This window comes from Strigops habroptila, chromosome 5, assembly GCF_004027225.2.
Source record: "Strigops habroptila isolate Jane chromosome 5, bStrHab1.2.pri, whole genome shotgun sequence".
NCBI lineage: Eukaryota > Metazoa > Chordata > Aves > Psittaciformes > Psittacidae > Strigops > Strigops habroptila.
Window position 1 is genome coordinate 4662457 of NC_044281.2, and position 18217 is coordinate 4680673.

An 18217-nucleotide genomic window follows, 5' to 3' on the forward strand; every position below is an offset into this window, starting at 1 on the left:
CCCCTCTCCTCTCTTACGTGATGGTGGGCAAGATGATGTTCCTGATGTGCAGGGCGCCTGGTGGTATCATTGCCTCCTGTGATTTATTTATTCCTTCCTTTAATCCCAAATGGCTTCTCAGAGCTCCAGCTGTTGGGTTCGCGTGCTCAGGTGAGACACTAGGATTCCCCATTAAATCCCAGCCCTCCCGGCATGGAAGGACATTTGCAGATGTGTCCCTATGGGCTTGCTTTCCACCTGCTCCAACCCAGCTTGGTGGGGTCCTGCAGAGCTTATGCCAGCAAAGCACACAACCCATCTCCAGCCCTTCTGGAACGGTGAGCAATGCCCCGCAGGCACGGATACCAAGCCACTCCCTCCATGTGGCAAACCCAACTGCAGATGAAATTGCTTATCCAGGCATCTGGAACTTCCTGCTCTTCATAAGCATAGAATCGCAGACTAGTTTGGAAGGTATTCTCTGGTGCGTCACCATGACAGCGGGCTGGGGATGTCACAGAGCACCTTCTGTCCTGGGCGCTATGAATACAGGGACCCCGCAGCCACCAGGCAGTTGCTGAGGTCCGAGGCCCGGCAAGGATGGGTGGCAAGAGGCCTTGCACCAGCGAGGCAGCCAGCTGCCCACGCGTGCCTCAGAGGGAAGTGGTTTTGCTTCCCAAGCCAGGCACAAAGAGGAGGAGATGCGAAACGGGAGGCAGCGCCGACTGTGGCGCTGACGGTGTGGAGCCCATGGAAGTGGATCCCCCCAAAGGCCAGGAAGAGCCCATGGAGGTGGATCCACCAGAGAACAAGAAGAACCGACTGGTGTGGATCCACCCAAACACCAAGAAGAACCCATGGTGCCGGGTTCCCCCAAGACCAAGGAGAACCCCTAGAGGTGGATCTACCTGCCGGCCAAGAAGAAGCCATGCAGGTGGATCCACCTCCCAGCAAAGAAGAACCCATGGAGCTGGATCCACACGAAGCCAAAGAAGAACCCCAGAGAGGCTGGTCTACTTCCATTATGGCCCTCCTGGCACCTCTGCACCGTACCAGGCCTCCCGAGCATGACACCACATTGTTTAGTGCCTGGCTTGGAAAGCTACATTACAAAGACAAAGAAAAATAAAGATGTTTTTCTCCTCTCTTATTTCACTGAGCCATCGAATCCCAGCCTGGTTTGTGTTGGAAGGGACCATAAAGCTCATCCAGTTCCAACCCCCTGCCATGGGCAGGGACACCTTCCACTAGAGCAGGTTGCTCCAAGCCCCTGTGTCCAACCTGGCCTTGAACACTGCCAGGGATGGGGCAGCCACAGCTTCTCTGTGCCAGCGCCTCAGCACCCTCACAGGGAAGAGCTTCTGCCTTAGATCCCTCCTGAACTTCCCCTGTTTCATCCTGAACCCATCACCCCTTGTCCTATCGCTACAGTCCCTGATGAAGAGACCCTCTCCAGCATCCCTGTAGCCCCCTTCAGGCACTGGAAGCTGCTCTGAGGCCTAGAGCTCCCAGCTGTAGGAAGAAGGTTGGTTATCTGCATTGTGCTGTGGGGTCGCAAACTCTCTGCCTTCCATGTCCTCCCCCAGTCTCCCAGAGGCCCCTGCAGAAGGTGCAGTCCCCTTGCCTGGCCTGTAGCCCCTCAAGTTGGCTTTTTGGGCACATCATCCCAGCGACACAGCCCATCATCCATCTGCTTCATTTCTCTGCCTGCAATTCCTGCGTAGGAAAGTTGGCTTCTTTCTCCTGCCTGTCTGCTGGGAAGGTGAAAGAGCATCTCCAGGGCATGTGCAACCCCTCTGTGCGTTCACCAGGAGCGTGCCAAAGACCCTCGAAAGCCAAGCACCAAGGAGAGCAAAGGAGCAAGTCAGCCTTAGCCCCCCAGAGACATTTGCCAAAGCTTGGGGACCACATGCACCCGGGATTTGACAGAAGCAAAGGTACCAAATGATGGAGCGTCTCTTCAAACACGGCATGTACCTCTTCGTCCCCTCCTGAAACTGTACTTTTGGAAAGAGAGGTGCATGGAAACAGGTTACAGCTGAGTGGCCACATCACCATGCCCCAAGCAGAGGTGAACCCTTGAGGCACTTGTGCTTAGACCTTGGGTTGCTCTAAGTGTCAGGCCCCTGAGGCCACTAATGGCTCTTGATGTCCCTGAAGAGCCTCACCTGGGACCTCTGCCCACCCAGTCTCCATGCCTGGGCCCTGCACTCCCTTCAGCTCAGCCCTGAGCACCTAGTCCTGGCCTGAGCTCTGGGAGGCTGTGTTTAGTGATGCCCCTGTCTCCAGATGGACCTTGGACCTGTCTAACAGGCAGTTTCTCTCAGGTGGGGTTCCCTGGGTGGACCTCACACTTGTGTGGTGGAGAGCTTGTGTTCAGCCCATCTGCTGCATGGCCCTTGGGCTGATGTTGGGGGTCTTTGTGACTGGCCCCATTGCCTGGGCCGAGCCCTCAGCTCCACGCTGCAGCCTTGCTCCTGGTGCTGCCTCCAGCCTTCTCTCCTGCTGCTCCGCTCTGGAGCTCAGCCCTGCTCCATCCTCCTGCTGGGGCTGCTCACAGACCCTGGGACCCACACGTAGCGTGGCTGGGGGCGAGCTCCTGCAAAGCAGCTCAGGGCTGAAGCACGGGGGGCCCCGGCTCTCCTGCACTCACTATGGGGAACATGGGCACGGGCCGCTCTGCCTGCCTCTTCCTTGTTCCCTCTCACCGAAGGATGCAGGCATTCGGCTGAGGGCAGGACCTCTGGCACCTCCAAGAGCACTTTCATTGGCACCCCGGCCTCCTCTTCCTCCACGGTGCTGTGGTGGGATGCTCCAAGGCATGATGCGCGCCCACCCTTTGGTGGGATCGCCCTGCCCTCTGCTGATCTTTGCAGCTGAGGAACGGGGCTGGCAGCCAGCAGCCGGGCCGCGCTCCCAGGCGGTGGATGCAGGGCAGGAAACGGCTAAGGATGCTTGAGGGAGAAACACTCTGGAATTGCCCCTGCCCTGTGCGTGCTCTGCAGGGCGCTCAGGTGGAAAAGCAGGGTCCCTTTTCCCTGGTGCTTGCTGCAAAAGCATAGAATCACAGCCTGTCAGGCCACACACATCCCCTCCCCTCTGCAGGGCTCTCTGGCCACCTCCGTCACCATGACAGCGGGCTGGGGATGTCACAGAGCACCTTCTGTCCTGGGCGCTATGAATACAGGGACCCCGCAGCCACCAGGCAGTTGCTGAGGTCCGAGGCCCGGCAAGGATGGGTGGCAAGAGGCCTTGCACCAGCGAGGCAGCCAGCTGCCCACGCGTGCCTCAGAGGGAAGTGGTTTTGCTTCCCAAGCCAGGCACAAAGAGGAGGAGATGGGAAACGGGAGGCAGCGCCGACTGTGGCACTGACGGTGTGGAGCCAATGGAAGTGGATCCCCCCGAAGGCCAGGAAGAGCCCATGGAGGTGGATCCGCCGCAGACCAAGAAGAACCGACTGGTGTGGATCCACCCAAACACCAAGAAGAACCCATGGTGCCGGGTTCCCCCAAGACCAAGAAGAACCCATCGCGGTGGATCTACCTGCCGGCCAAGAAGAAGCCATGCAGGTGGATCCACCTCCCAGCAAAGAAGAACCCATGGAGCTGGATCCACACGAAGCCAAAGAAGAACCCCAGAGAGGCTGGTCTACTTCCATTATGGCCCTCCTGGCACCTCTGCACCGTACCAGGCCTCCCGAGCATGACACCACATTGTTTAGTGCCTGGCTTGGAAAGCTACATTACAAAGACAAAAATTAATAAAGATGGTTTTCTCCTCTCTTATTTCACTGAGCCATCGAATCCCAGCCTGGTTTGTGTTGGAAGGGACCATAAAGCTCATCCAGTTCCAACCCTCTCCCACAGGCAGGACACCCTCCACCACCCCATGTGTGGACAGTGCAGCCCCAGGTATGTTCTTTCTACCTGGGTATTTTCATCAGTCATATCAGACATGGATCAAGGAACCCAAATACAGGTCAGTTTAATAGAGACTCTGGTGGCTGAACCTACTCAAAACGCAAACAAAACCCCAAACCACCACCTCCTGTCACTGTCTGGAGCATCCGGTGGGAACACCACAAACCCTGACAGCTAAGAAACACCTTCTTTATGAGCAGAAGGGCTGGAGGGTGGCAGGAGGGTTAAACCTATTTAGGCACAATGAACACAGGTAAAATGTGGAGCTGTTGGAGCGAGGCCAGAGGAGGCCACAGAGATGCTGCGAGGGCTGGAGCAGCTCTGCTCTGGAGCCAGGCTGAGAGAGCTGGGCTGGGGCAGCCTGGAGAAGAGAAGGCTCCTGAAGGCGAGACCTTAGAGCAGCTCCAGTGCCTAAAGGGGCTGCAGGAAACCTGGAGAGGGGCTTTGGACAAGGGCCTGTAGGGACAGGACAAGGGGAATGGCTTTAACCTGCCAGAGGGGACATTGAGATGAGCTCTTAGGCAGAAGCTCTTCCCTCTGAGGGTGCTGAGGCGCTGGCACAGGGAACCCACACGCAGCATGGCTGGGGGCGAGCTCCTGCAAAGCAGCTCAGGGCTGGAGCACGGAGGGCACCAGCTCTCCTGCACTCACTATGGGGAACATGGGCACGGGCCGCTCTGCCTGCCTCTTCCTTGTTCCCTCTCACCAAAGGATGCAGGCATTCGGCTGAGGGCAGGATCTCTGGCACCTCCAAGAGCACTTTCATTGGCACCCTGGCCTCCTCTTCCTCCACGGTGCTGTGGTGGGATGCTCCAAGGCACGATGGGCGCTCACCCTTTGGTGGGATCGCCCTGCCCTCTGCTGATCTTTGCAGCTGAGGAACGGGGCTGGCAGCCAGCAGCCGGGCCGCGCTCCCAGGCAATGGATGCAGGGCAGGAAACGGCTAAGGATGCTTGAGGGAGAAACACTCTGGAATTGCCCCTGCCCTGTGCGTGCTCTGCAGGGCGCTCAGGTGGAAAAGCAGGGCCCCTTTTCCCCGGTGCTTGCTGCAAAAGCATAGAGTCACAGCCTGCCAGGCCACACACATCCCCTCCCCTCTGCAGGGCTCTCTGGCCACCTCCGTCACCATGACAGCGGGCTGGGGATGTCACAGAGCACCTTCTGTCCTGGGCGCTATGAATACAGGGACCCCGCAGCCACCAGGCAGTTGCTGAGGTCCGAGGCCCGGCAAGGATGGGCGGCAAGAGGCCTTGCACCAGCGAGGCAGCCAGCTGCCCACGCGTGCCTCAGAGGGAAGTGGTTTTGCTTCCCAAGCCAGGCACAAAGAGGAGGAGATGGGAAACCGGAGGCAGCGCCGACTGTGGCGCTGACGGTGTGGAGCCCATGGAAGTGGATCCCCCCAAAGGCCAGGAAGAGCCCATGGAGGTGGATCCGCCACAGACCAAGAAGAACCGACTGGTGTGGATCCACCCAAACACCAAGAAGAACCCATGGTGCCGGGTTCCCCCAAGACCAAGGAGAACCCCTAGAGGTGGATCTACCTGCCGGCCAAGAAGAAGCCATGCAGGTGGATCCACCTCCCAACAACGAAGAACCCATGGAGCTGGATCCACACGAAGCCAAAGAAGAACCCCAGAGAGGCTGGTCTACTTCCATTATGGCCCTCCTGGCACCTCTGCACCGTACCAGGCCTCCCGACCATGACAACAGACTGTTTAGTGCCTGGCTTGGAAAGCTACATTACAAAGAGAAAGAAGAATAAAGATGTTTTTCTCCTCTCTTATTTCACTGAGCTATCGAATCCCAGCCTGGTTTGTGTTGGAAGGGACCATAAAGCTCATCCAGTTCCAACCCCCTGCCACGGGCAGGGACACCTTCCACTAGAGCAGGTTGCTCCAAGCCCCTGTGTCCAACCTGGCCTTGAACACTGCCAGGGATGGGGCAGCCACAGCTTCTCTGGGAAAAGTCTGTGCCAGCGCCTCAGCACCCTCACAGGGAAGAGCTTCTGCCTTAGATCCCTCCTGAACTTCCCCTGTTTCATCCTGAACCCATCACCCCTTGTCCTATCGCTACAGTCCCTGATGAAGAGACCCTCTCCAGCATCCTTGTAGCCCCCTTCAGGCACTGGAAGCTGCTGTGAGGCCTAGAGCTGCCAGCTGTAGGAAGAAGGTTGCTTATCTGCATTGTGCTGTGGGGTCGCAAACTCTCTGCCTTCCATGTCCTCCCCCAGTCTCCCGCAAGACCCTGCAGAAGGTGCAGTCCCCTTGCCTGGCCTGTAGCCCCTCAAGTTGGCTTTTTGGGCACATCATCCCAGCAGCAGAGCCCATCATCCATCTGCTTCATTTCTCTGCCTGCAATTCCTGCGTAGGAAAGTTGGCTTCTTTCTCCTGCCTGTCTGCTGGGAAGGTGAAAGAGCATCTCCAGGGCATGTGCAACCCCTCTGTGCATTCACCAGGAGCGTGCCAAAGACCCTCAAAAGCCAAGCGCCAAGGAGAGCAAAGGAGCAAGTCAGCCTTAGCCCCCCAGAGACATTTGCCAAAGCTTGGTGACCACATGCACCCGGGATTTGACAGAAGCAAAGGTACCAAGTGATGGAGCATCTCCACAAACATGGTACGTGTCTCTTCCTCCTGTCCTGATCCAGCAGGTAACTCCCACAAAACATCCAGAAGCTCCACTTTTGGAAAGAGAGGTGCATGGAAACAGGTTACAGCTGAGTGGCCACATCACCATGCCCCAAGCAGAGATGAACCCTTGAAGCACTTGTGCTGAGACCTTGGGTTGCTCTAAGTGTCAGGCCCCTGAGGCCACTAATGGCTCTTGATGTCCCTGAAGAGCCTCACCTGGGACCTCTGCCCACCCAGTCTCCATCCCTGGGCCCTGCACTCCCTTCAGCTCAGCCCTGAGCACCTAGTCCTGGCCTGAGCTCTGGGAGGCTGTGTTTAGTGATGCCCCTGTCTCCAGATGGACCTTGGACCTGTCTAACAGGCAGTTTCTCTCAGGTGGGGTTCCCTGTGTGGACCTCACACTTGTGTGGTGGAGAGCTTGTGTTCAGCGCATCTGCTGCATGGCCCTTGGGCTGATGTTGGGGGTCTTTGTGACTGGCCCCATTGCCTGGACCGAGCCCTCAGCTCCACGCTGCAGCCTTGCTCCTGGTGCTGCCTCCAGCCTTCTCTCCTGCTGCTCCGCTCTGGAGCTCAGCCCTGCTCCATCCTCCTGCTGGGGCTGCTCACAGACCCTGGGACCCACACGCAGCATGGCTGGGGGCGAGCTCCTGCAAAGCAGCTCAGGGCTGGAGCACGGGGGGCCCCAGCTCTCCTGCACTCACTATGGGGAACATGGGCACGGGCCGCTCTGCCTGCCTTTTCCTTGTTCCCTCTCACCGAAGGATGCAGGCATTCGGCTGAGGGCAGGATCTCTGGCACCTCCAAGAGCACTTTCATTGGCACCCTGGCCTCCTCTTCCTCCACGGTGCTGTGGTGGGATGCTCCAAGGCATGATGCGCGCTCACCCTTTGGTGGGATCGCCCTGCCCTCTGCTGATCTTTGCAGCTGAGGAACGGGGCTGGCAGCCAGCAGCCGGGCCGCGCTCCCAGTCAATGGATGCAGGGCAGGAAACGGCTAAGGATGCTTGAGGGAGAAACACTCTGGAATTGCCCCTGCCCTGTGGTGCTCTGCAGGGCGCTCAGGTGGAAAAGCAGGGTCCCTTTTCCCTGGTGCTTGCTGCAAAAGCATAGAATCACAGCCTGTCAGGCCACACACATCCCTTCCCATCTGCAGGGCTCTCTGGCCACCTCCGTCACCATGACAGCGGGCTGGGGATGTCACAGAGCACCTTCTGTCCTGGGCGCTATGAATACAGGGACCCCGCAGCCACCAGGCAGTTGCTGAGGTCCGAGGCCCGGCAAGGATGGGTGGCAAGAGGCCTTGCACCAGCGAGGCAGCCAGCTGCCCACGCGTGCCTCAGAGGGAAGTGGTTTTGCTTCCCAAGGCAGGCACAAAGAGGAGGAGATGGGAAACAGGAGGCAGCGCCGACGGTTTGGAGCCAATGGAAGTGGATCCCCCCAAAGACCAGGAAGAGCCCATGGAGGTGGATCCACCAGAGAACAAGAAGAACCGACTGGTGTGGATCCACCCAAACACCAAGAAGAACCCATGGTGCCGGGTTCCCCCAAGACCAAGGAGAACCCCTAGAGGCGGATTCACCTGCCGGCCAAGAAGAAGCCATGCAGGTGGATCCACCTCCCAACAACGAAGAACCCATGGAGCTGGATCCACACGAAGCCAAAGAAGAACCCCAGAGAGGCTGGTCTACTTCCATTATGGCCCTCCTGGCAGCTCTGCACCGTACCAGGCCTCCCGACCATGACAACAGACTGTTTAGTGCCTGGCTTGGAAAGCTACATTACAAAGAGAAAGAAGAATAAAGATGTTTTTCTCCTCTCTTATTTCACTGAGCCATCGAATCCCAGCCTGGTTTGTGTTGGAAGGGACCATAAAGCTCATCCAGTTCCAACCCCCTGCCACGGGCAGGGACACCTTCCACTAGAGCAGGTTGCTCCAAGCCCCTGTGTCCAACCTGGCCTTGAACACTGCCAGGGATGGGGCAGCCACAGCTTCTCTGGGAAAAGTCTGTGCCAGCGCCTCAGCACCCTCACAGGGAAGAGCTTCTGCCTTAGATCCCTCCTGAACTTCCCCTGTTTCATCCTGAACCCATCACCCCTTGTCCTATCGCTACAGTCCCTGATGAAGAGACCCTCTCCAGCATCCTTGTAGCCCCCTTCAGGCACTGGAAGCTGCTGTGAGGCCTAGAGCTGCCAGCTGTAGGAAGAAGGTTGCTTATCTGCATTGTGCTGTGGGGTCGCAAACTCTCTGCCTTCCATGTCCTCCCCCAGTCTCCCGCAAGACCCTGCAGAAGGTGCAGTCCCCTTGCCTGGCCTGTAGCCCCTCAAGTTGGCTTTTTGGGCACATCATCCCAGCAGCAGAGCCCATCATCCATCTGCTTCATTTCTCTGCCTGCAATTCCTGCGTAGGAAAGTTGGCTTCTTTCTCCTGCCTGTCTGCTGGGAAGGTGAAAGAGCATCTCCAGGGCATGTGCAACCCCTCTGTGCATTCACCAGGAGCGTGCCAAAGACCCTCAAAAGCCAAGCGCCAAGGAGAGCAAAGGAGCAAGTCAGCCTTAGCCCCCCAGAGACATTTGCCAAAGCTTGGTGACCACATGCACCCGGGATTTGACAGAAGCAAAGGTACCAAGTGATGGAGCATCTCCACAAACATGGTACGTGTCTCTTCCTCCTGTCCTGATCCAGCAGGTAACTCCCACAAAACATCCAGAAGCTCCACTTTTGGAAAGAGAGGTGCATGGAAACAGGTTACAGCTGAGTGGCCACATCACCATGCCCCAAGCAGAGGTGAACCCTTGAGGCACTTGTGCTCAGACCTTGGGTTGCTCTAAGTGTCAGGCCCCTGAGGCCACTAATGGCTCTGGATGTCCCTGAAGAGCCTCACCTGGGACCTCTGCCCACCCAGTCTCCATGCCTGGGCCCTGCACTCCCTTCAGCTCAGCCCTGAGCACCTAGTCCTGGCCTGAGCTCTGCGAGGCTGTGTTTAGTGATGCCCCTGTCTCCAGATGGACCTTGGACCTGTCTAACAGGCAGTTTCTCTCAGGTGGGGTTCCCTGGGTGGACCTCACACTTGTGTGGTGGAGAGCTTGTGTTCAGCCCATCTGCTGCATGGCCCTTGGGCTGATGTTGGGGGTCTTTGTGACTGGCCCCATTGCCTGGACGGAGCCCTCAGCTCCACGCTGCAGCCTTGCTCCTGGTGCTGCCTCCAGCCTTCTCTCCTGCTGCTCCGCTCTGGAGCTCAGCCCTGCTCCATCCTCCTGCTGGGGCTGCTCACAGACCCTGGGACCCACACGTAGCGTGGCTAGGGGTGAGCTCCTGCAAAGCAGCTCAGGGCTGGAGCACGGGGGGCACCAGCTCTCCTGCACTCACTATGGGGAACATGGGCACGGGCCGCTCTGCCTGCCGCTTCCTTGTTCCCTCTCACCGAAGGATGCAGGCATTCGGCTGAGGGCAGGACCTCTGGCACCTCCAAGAGCACTTTCATTGGCACCCTGGCCTCCTCTTCCTCCACGGTGCTGTGGTGGGATGCTCCAAGGCATGATGCGCGCTCACCCTTTGCTGGGATCGCCCTGCCCTCTGCTGATCTTTGCAGCTGAGGAACGGGGCTGGCAGCCAGCAGCCGGGCCGCGCTCCCAGGCGGTGGATGCAGGGCAGGAAACGGCTAAGGATGCTTGATGGAGAAACACTCTGGAATTGCCCCTGCCCTGCGCGTGCTCTGCAGGGCGCTCAGGTGGAAAAGCAGGGTCCCTTTTCCCTGGTGCTTGCTGCAAAAGCATAGAATCACAGCCTGTCAGGCCACACACATCCCTTCCCATCTGCAGGGCTCTCTGGCCACCTCCGTCACCATAACAGCGGGCTGGGGATGTCACAGAGCACCTTCTATCCTGGGCGCTATGAATACAGGGACCCCGCAGCCACCAGGCAGTTGCTGAGGTCCGAGGCCCGGCAAGGATGGGTGGCAAGAGGCCTTGCACCAGCGAGGCAGCCAGCTGCCCACGCGTGCCTCAGAGGGAAGTGGTTTTGCTTCCCAAGGCAGGCACAAAGAGGAGGAGATGGGAAATGGGAGGCAGCACCGAGAGTGGCGCTGACGGTGTGGAGCCAATGGAAGTGGATCCCCCCAAAGGCCAGGAAGAGCCCATGGAGGTGGATCCGCCACAGACCAAGAAGAACCGACTGGTGTGGATCCACCCAAACACCAAGAAGAACCCATGGTGCCGGGTTCCCCCAAGACCAAGGAGAACCCCTAGAGGTGGATCTACCTGCCGGCCAAGAAGAAGACATGCAGGTGGATCCACCTCCCAACCAAGAAGAACCCATGGAGCTGGATCCACCCAAAGCCAAAGAAGAACCCCAGAGAGGCTGGTCTACTTCCATTATGGCCCTCCTGGCAGCTCTGCACCGTACCAGGCCTCCCGACCATAACTCCCAATTGTTTCGTGCCTGGCTTGGAAAGCTACATTAGAAAGACAAAGATGAATAAAAGTGGTTTTCTCCTCTCTTATTTCACTGAGCCATCGAATCCCAGCCTGGTTTGTGTTGGAAGGGACCATAAAGCTCATCCAGTTCCAACCATCTGCCACAGGCAGGACATCCTCCACCAGCCCCGGTGTGTACAGTGCAGCCCCAGGTATGTTCTTTCTACCTGGGTATGTTTATGAGTCATGTCAGACATGGATCAAGGAACCCAAATACAGGTCAGTTTAATAAAGACTCTGGTGGCTGAACCCACTTACAATGCAAACAAAACCCCAAAACACCACATCCTGTCACTGTCTGGAGCATCCGGAGGGAACACCATGAACCCTGACAGCTAAGAAACACCTTCCTCTTTATGAGCAGAATTGCTGGTGGGTGGCAGGAGGGTTAAACCTATTTAGGCACAATAAACAGGTAAAATGTGGATCAGTTGGAGCGAGGCCAGAGGAGGCCACGGTGCTGCTGCGAGGGCTGGAACAGCTCTGCTCTGGAGCCAGGCTGAGAGAGCTGGGCTGGGGCAGCCTGGAGAAGAGAAGGCTCCTGAAGGGGAGACCTTAGAGCAGCTCCAGTGCCTAAAGGGGCTGCAGGAAACCTGGAGAGGGGCTTTGGACAAGGGCCTGTAGGGACAGGACAAGGGGAATGGCTTAAACCTGCCCGAGGGGAGATTGAGATGAGCTCTGAGGCAGAAGCTCTTCCCTGTGAGGGTGCTGAGGCGCTGGCACAGACTTTTCCCAGAGAAGCTGTGGCTGCCCCATCCCTGGCAGTGTTCAAGGCCAGGTTGGACATGGGCTTGGAGCAACCTGCTCTAGTGGAAGGTGTCCCTGCCCGTGGCAGGGGTTGGAACTGGAGGAGCTTTAATGCTTTAATGTCCCTTCAAACCCAAACCAATCTGGGATTCTATGACAAGCAGGTTCAGGCACTGTACGTAACATCCTTTATGCCATGTAAAATTGACTCATCACTTCTGAGCTGAGCTCCTATCCAGGGAGCCATGTGGACCCTGGGCTGGGGTCCTGCCTTTCGATGTTAAGAAGAGTTCATATGTTCCTTTTCTCCAACTCCCCCACTTCATCACAACTATTCCCACCAGGATCTCCCCAGTTATCCCGTCCCAGTCCTCCAGGTCTGTCCTAGCAATCAACTTCTGGATTTGGGCAACCCCGGAAGGCTCTCCTTTATAAACCACCCATCTCCAACTGCTTCTCCAAACCACCCCTTCGCAATCTCCCAAAACGTTACAGCAGTGCTGTGCCTGTACCAAGCACATGCCCAAGGTGGCGTACGTGCTCTCTTCTAGCGTTCCACCATCTCCACAGCTCCTTCCATCCTGTCTCTGTGACGTCTCATGGATCCAACCGCTTCTCCTTTTCCCATTGTACACCCCGGGGGGAGAAGGGGCTCATCTGCCTCCTCTATGGGCATCCCGCCGGCTATGCTGATTTAAATGGCACCCAACCAATAAATCCAGGCCAGAGGAAAGTTGCTGTTCAAAGTTAACTGAAGCTCCACCAGCATCAGCTCCGGATGCAGAATGTCACATGGATTTGTCACTACATTGCTTCTGTGGAAGGTCCCATACCCCTCCTGCTGAGGCTACCATGGGTGCTCCTCCTGCTGAAAGGAACAGGCAGAAGAAGGGCCCATCAGTGAGGTGTTTACTTACTTTTTGAGCTGTTTCCTTACTTTTTGAGTTGTTTCCAGGGTTCATTTCCAGCTTAGACAGTGTTGAGAATGGATCCTTTTCCCAGACCCAACGTAGTCATAGAAATCATAGAATGGTTTGGGTTGAAAGGGACCTTAAAGATCTAGTTCCAACCCTCTGCCATGAGCAGGGACACCTTCCACTAGATCAAGTTGCTCAAATCACTGACAGACTGATATGGATTGGATAGTCGGTGAATTCCAGCTGGTGTGTCTCAGCTGGAGCTGGAGGGAATGGGCTGAGGGAGATGGAAGCAGTAATTTTTGCCTATACTTGTCTTCCTGAGTGCTCTGCTGTCTCATCAAGTCAGAGGAAGATGCTATGAACAGCTCACACCATTCCCCTCTTTCTAAGAGGGCAGCATCCTGTTTGCTTTCATGGCTGCTTCTTAAGGTGCTCCTCAACCATGGCTTTAAGGAGGACACTGGACCTGGAGAAGGGCCACCTCCTCTTTAGTCAGCCTTTAAACAGAAGAGAAGAAGAGCTGTATGCATCTTGGAGCTCTCTTTTGCCTTTTTGCCCTGATGTAATCACACTCTTCCTGAAGAACTGTGGAAACCCACATGAGCATAAGGATCTTGCACTAACACAGTGCAAGGGAACATCTTTTACTGCATTTACTGCGCAGTGAGTCTCTAACCATCACTGTCAGGGCCCTTCTCTTCACCACCATAGTTCTTAGTGCCTGAACTATGGTGGTGAAGAGTTTTTTCCTAATATCTAATCTAAATCTACCCTCTTTGAGCTTGTAGCCATGTTGCCCTCAAAGGAACATGGCTGGGGCAAGTTATCTAGATATCTAGGCTTTCCCTTACTCAGTTTGTCTTCTCCATGCTGTTGCTCTGGGAAGCGTAAGAAGAGCCTTTGTCCTCTCCTTCTCTCCTCCACTGGATCTGCCTGTGTGCTGGTTATGGCCTCTGCCTGCATGGGGTGGACTGGGGCCTTGGTACACTGGATTGCACTGGAGCGCTTCCCAATTGCTATGGTTGACCTGCAGTGTTGTGTGCTGGCCAATACACATCGATCTATCTAGTTTTATTTCTCCCAAGTCCCATATCCAGTGTCCCCATCACCAGCCCTAGGCTATTAGTGTTTACAGTGGCAGTGCTTAGACATGTCCCTTCTGGCTGTGAGCTTAAAGCTCCAGCAAAGCCATATGCATCTGATTTCCCCATACAAGGCCTCTGAAGAATAGCTCCTATGCTTCATGGAACACCATGTTTTATTCATGAGCCTGCTCAAAGATCCAAGGCTCTTCCAGAGCAACATCAGGGAGAATGTGGCTATTTCCCTCATGGGGAAAAAGCAACCAGCCAGTATCAAACTGCCCACATTCCATAGACTGTGAGAGATTTCATTAAGACACGTACATGAGAACACCATGGTCACACCATGCCTTGTGTCTTCCCTGGCAAATGGGAACAACTCAAGGGAAACAGCCTTCCTACAGTGACCAACCCTTCTGACATCCCAGCTCCAGCAAGGCAGAGATGTCTGGCAATCCCTGCTTTAATTCACTTGGACTCAGTTGTAATTCCTAAGGTGGAAAGATGCATTACTTGGAATTTCAAACAAACACATCTGTCTAAAAAGGAGCCTAGGAAACAGGACAAGGAAAATACAAGAGCAAGCATTGAGACCTTTCCTAGAGGTGGAAGAAACACTTCTGCAGGAACAAAGGATAAAACCCCATAAAAAGCAAAAATACAATGGGTAGGACATAGGAGCTAGAAGAGATCATAAGTAAAGCTCAGATTCTGGATTGAAAGCCAGAACAGCTTCCTTTAACAAACAACAATTGGTTTAAACATTGATTTTGACAAAAATGCCAGCATTTTCCCTGGAAACAAGAAACTCTTCATTGAACATTTATGGATTGGACACCCAGTTTCCTTTCTGATTGTTTTTTCACAGCCCTGTGCATAAATCTCTTCCAAACACAGAAAGCAAAGCATTAGTTGCAAGTCAGAATCTTCCCTGCTCAACAGATATGGCAAACAGAGGGTTCTGCCACCCCCAGAATAAGTCCCCGGCTGTGGCTCAAAAGCACCACAATGCTTTGTTCCCATCAAATCCAAGCAGATGTGAGAGTACCACAGCCACCCATTCACATCAGTATCGGGTGAAATGGAAGCAAAAGGTTCAGAAAGCCACAACAAAACACTTTTCCATAGGGTAAAGCCTAACTTTGGAGTAGATTTAAGGAAATAAATCAAATGTGAAGTGCTTGGGTCGGTGCTTGCTTGTTAATACACGAATTGGCATCCCCACGTGCTGCAGGGAACGCTTGACTTGGACAGCAAATGTGTTGCCATGTTGCTCTCTGTGTGTTTCTGGAACAGGTCACCAATATGCAGCGTTGGCCCTTGGACCTTCATGGATAAGCTTTGTGAGTCTGTCTTGTTCTTCATGCCAGCTAACGCCTCCATGGTCTGTCTGACGCAGTGAGGGACCTGCCTGCAGACCAAGAGGAGCATCTCTTTGGTCTGTAAAATGCAAGCAGCTCACCCTGGTTTCCATGTGTGCACTGGACACGGTTGATGTCTGGGATGATATCTGACTTGTCAATGCATGTCTTACTTCTCAGGATCTCCAATGGGTGGTCTGTAGGGCAAAACATCCTCTAAATTCATACTCTTGTCATCAAATCACTTGTATTTGGAGAGTTGCTCTGTTTAGCTCATCACTGTGTGGCCTGGAGGAAAGTAAGGGGAGACCTTAGAGCCTTAGTGCCTAAAGGGGCTAGAAGAAACCTGGAGAGGGGCTTCGGACAAGGGCCTGTAGGGACAGGACAAGGGGGAATGGCTTTAACCTGCCAGAAGGGAGACTGCGATGAGCTCTTAGGCAGAAACTCTTCCCTGTGAGGGTGCTGAGGCGCTGGCACAGACTTTTCCCAGAGAAGCTGTGGCTGCCCCATCCCTGGCAGTGTTCAAGGCCAGGTTGGACACAGGGGCTTGGAGCAACCTGGAGGAGATGGAAGGATTGCCCCGAGCCTACTGCTTGGCAGTGTTCAAGGTCAGATGGGGCTTGGAGCAACCTGCTCTAGTGGAAGGTGTCCTTGCCCATGGCAGGGGGTTGGAGCTGGAGGAGCTTTAAGGTCCCTTCCAACATAAACCAGGCTGGGATTCTGTGATTCTATGAAGTGAAGAAAGTTAGCAAGGAAGGAACCTGGGATTAATCCTCTCAGTGAACCACTTATCTCAGGGCTATCAGCTGTGTTCCTTCCCCAGGAGTTAGACAATAGGAGGAGAGAAAATAAGTTGGTACTTGGTAGAAGTCATAGTCCCACCGAGGCTGCTGTAAAATTATCAGGTTGAGTTCATTTGGCTTGGCTCCAGGTGCAACTGCCTTTATTTTTCCAGCCAGATATTTTGCAATGAAAAACTTTGCTTCATTAGAATCCCAGCCTGCTCTGGGTTGGAAGGGACCATAAAGCTCATCCAGTTCCAACCCCCTGCCACGGGCAGGGACACCTTCCACTAGAGCAGGTTGCTCCAAGCCCCGTCTGACCTTGAACACTGCCAAGCAGCAGGCTCAGGGCAATCCTTCCATCTCCTCCACCTTGAAGTGCAGTGTCTGGCATCGCTGCCATCAACACCACCGTGTGTCAGGACAGGCTGCAACTAAACCCACACAAGCAGAGCAACCAACTGGCTGACAAGGTTATTCATAAAGCCCGTAATTGCCTCTGGCAGCTCTTTGCCCAGGATTTTGTATAGACAAAGAGACTTGCCCATGTCACAGTTCATTAAGTGCTGTGATAGCCACTTTAGAGAGAGGAAAGGCTGTTGCTAGAACTGCTGTGCTGTTTGCATTTCAGGACTGAGCTGAAGCCTGCTGCTCTCAACGACACAAGGACCAATAGAGAGGGAAAACCCAAGGACTCTAGAAGGTTGTTACCAGGCTTCTCAATAGTTCTGAAGAAGTTTTCTGCTCACTCAGCAGAGAGGTTTTGAGGGTACATATTAATCATAGAATCCCAGCCTGGTTTGTGTTGGAAGGGACCTTAAAGCTCCTCCAGCTCCAACCCCCTGCCACGGGCAGGGACACCTTCCACTAGAGCAGGTTGCTCCAAGCCCCTGTGTCCAACCTGGCCTTGAACACTGCCAGGGATGGGGCAGCCACAGTGTAGGAGGACAACAGAAGGAAGGTGGGAAGACTTGTGGGTTAAGGTAATAAGAGCTTAACAGGGAAAAGAAATTTTCATGCATAAGCAAAGCAAAAAGAGGAATTCCATCTCTATTTCCTAGATGATCTTTAAGGCCCCTTCCAACCCAAACCATTCTATGATTCCATGATTCGCGTCAGCAGGCTGATATCAGCTACTGCTTGGGAAGCAGGGCCTTAGCATGAGAGTTGCTTGGGAAGACAAAAACCATCATCACGAACATTCTCCCTTCCTCCTCCTTTATTTATTCCTGCTCGTTTATTGCTGAGCATGACATCACATGGTATGGAATATCCCTTTGGTCATCACGGGTGGGTTTGCCTATACATGAAGAGCTCCTAGGCCATCCTAGGTTGCACACCATCCAGCGGACAGTGAAATGGTTTCCTATCTACGTCATACTCCAATTAACTTACGGGCCCTCAGCTGGATTCATTGCTTCTCAAAACTCATCAGGATGTATTTGGTCCTTCAGGTCATCCAAATGGACTTGCACCATTCAGTTCTCCTGCTCTGTAAATGAGTAGGGTTTGGTTTCCCAGTATATACATGCAGATAATGGTGTGTCCTAAGTGAGCTGTAACCACACGAAGAGCAGGTCCTGGACCAGAGCAGCTGACTGCCAGCACTGTCCAAACACACTCCCCATGATAAGGATAAACCAAGAGGAAGAGCAGAGCTAAGAGGATGCCCCAATGCCTCTGGAATGGGTGCACAATGCTTTTGGTGGCCCCAGCACACAACGGTGAGCCTCCTTCTTGGGGCAGGCAAGTCTCCGCATGCATCTAGGGATGCCACAAGCCACACGGGATGCTGAAACGCAGCTCCTCAACTCCATCACAGAGGACACCAGGACGTAGCCACCTCCTCTGTGTTTTGCCCTTTTGCAGATTGACTTGCTCCATGCCCTCTGCTCCGCTGAATTGATCCACTGCCCATCTCAGCAAACAAATTGTCCTCCTGTCTCATTCATAATATGCTTCAGATAAAGCATGCTTCTGCCTGAGCGATTGCCCTTCAGGGGTACTTTAAATTGTCACAGTGCATAAGGCTTCCCCTGCAATCTGCATTTTCACAGTGATTGGTCTCCACAATGTCCCCTAGAGCCACACTTAGTGTATTTCTAGGGATGTAGACACTTCTCTTGCTTAAACGAATTGGCTAGGAAGGCAAAGCTTGCCTTAAAGCAAGTGCTTTCCACCTTCCCTTTCCCCCCATATCAGTTCTGCTTCTTCATCCTGAAAACCAGGAAAACCAAACTCCAAGTAGTCTTTCTTGATCTAGCCCTGAGAACCCACCAAATCAAAGCACAATCCACTCAAAACTGGGCAAAGATCTGAATTCTTGTG

The 18217-nt window shown here is 54.5% G+C and overlaps 1 protein-coding gene across 1 annotated transcript in view; it reads right to left on the reverse strand.

The window, feature by feature from the left end:
• Nucleotides 1–13742: 13742 nt before the first annotated feature.
• Nucleotides 13743–18217, reverse strand: part of LOC115608088 (aryl hydrocarbon receptor-like) — a 43549-nt gene continuing 39074 nt past the window's right edge. Inside the window, exon 11 of the mRNA XM_030486284.1 lies at nt 13743–15304. Within this exon, the coding sequence (XP_030342144.1) occupies nt 15284–15304 (21 nt within the window). The 3' untranslated portion in view covers nt 13743–15283. The remainder of the gene's footprint in view (nt 15305–18217) is intronic.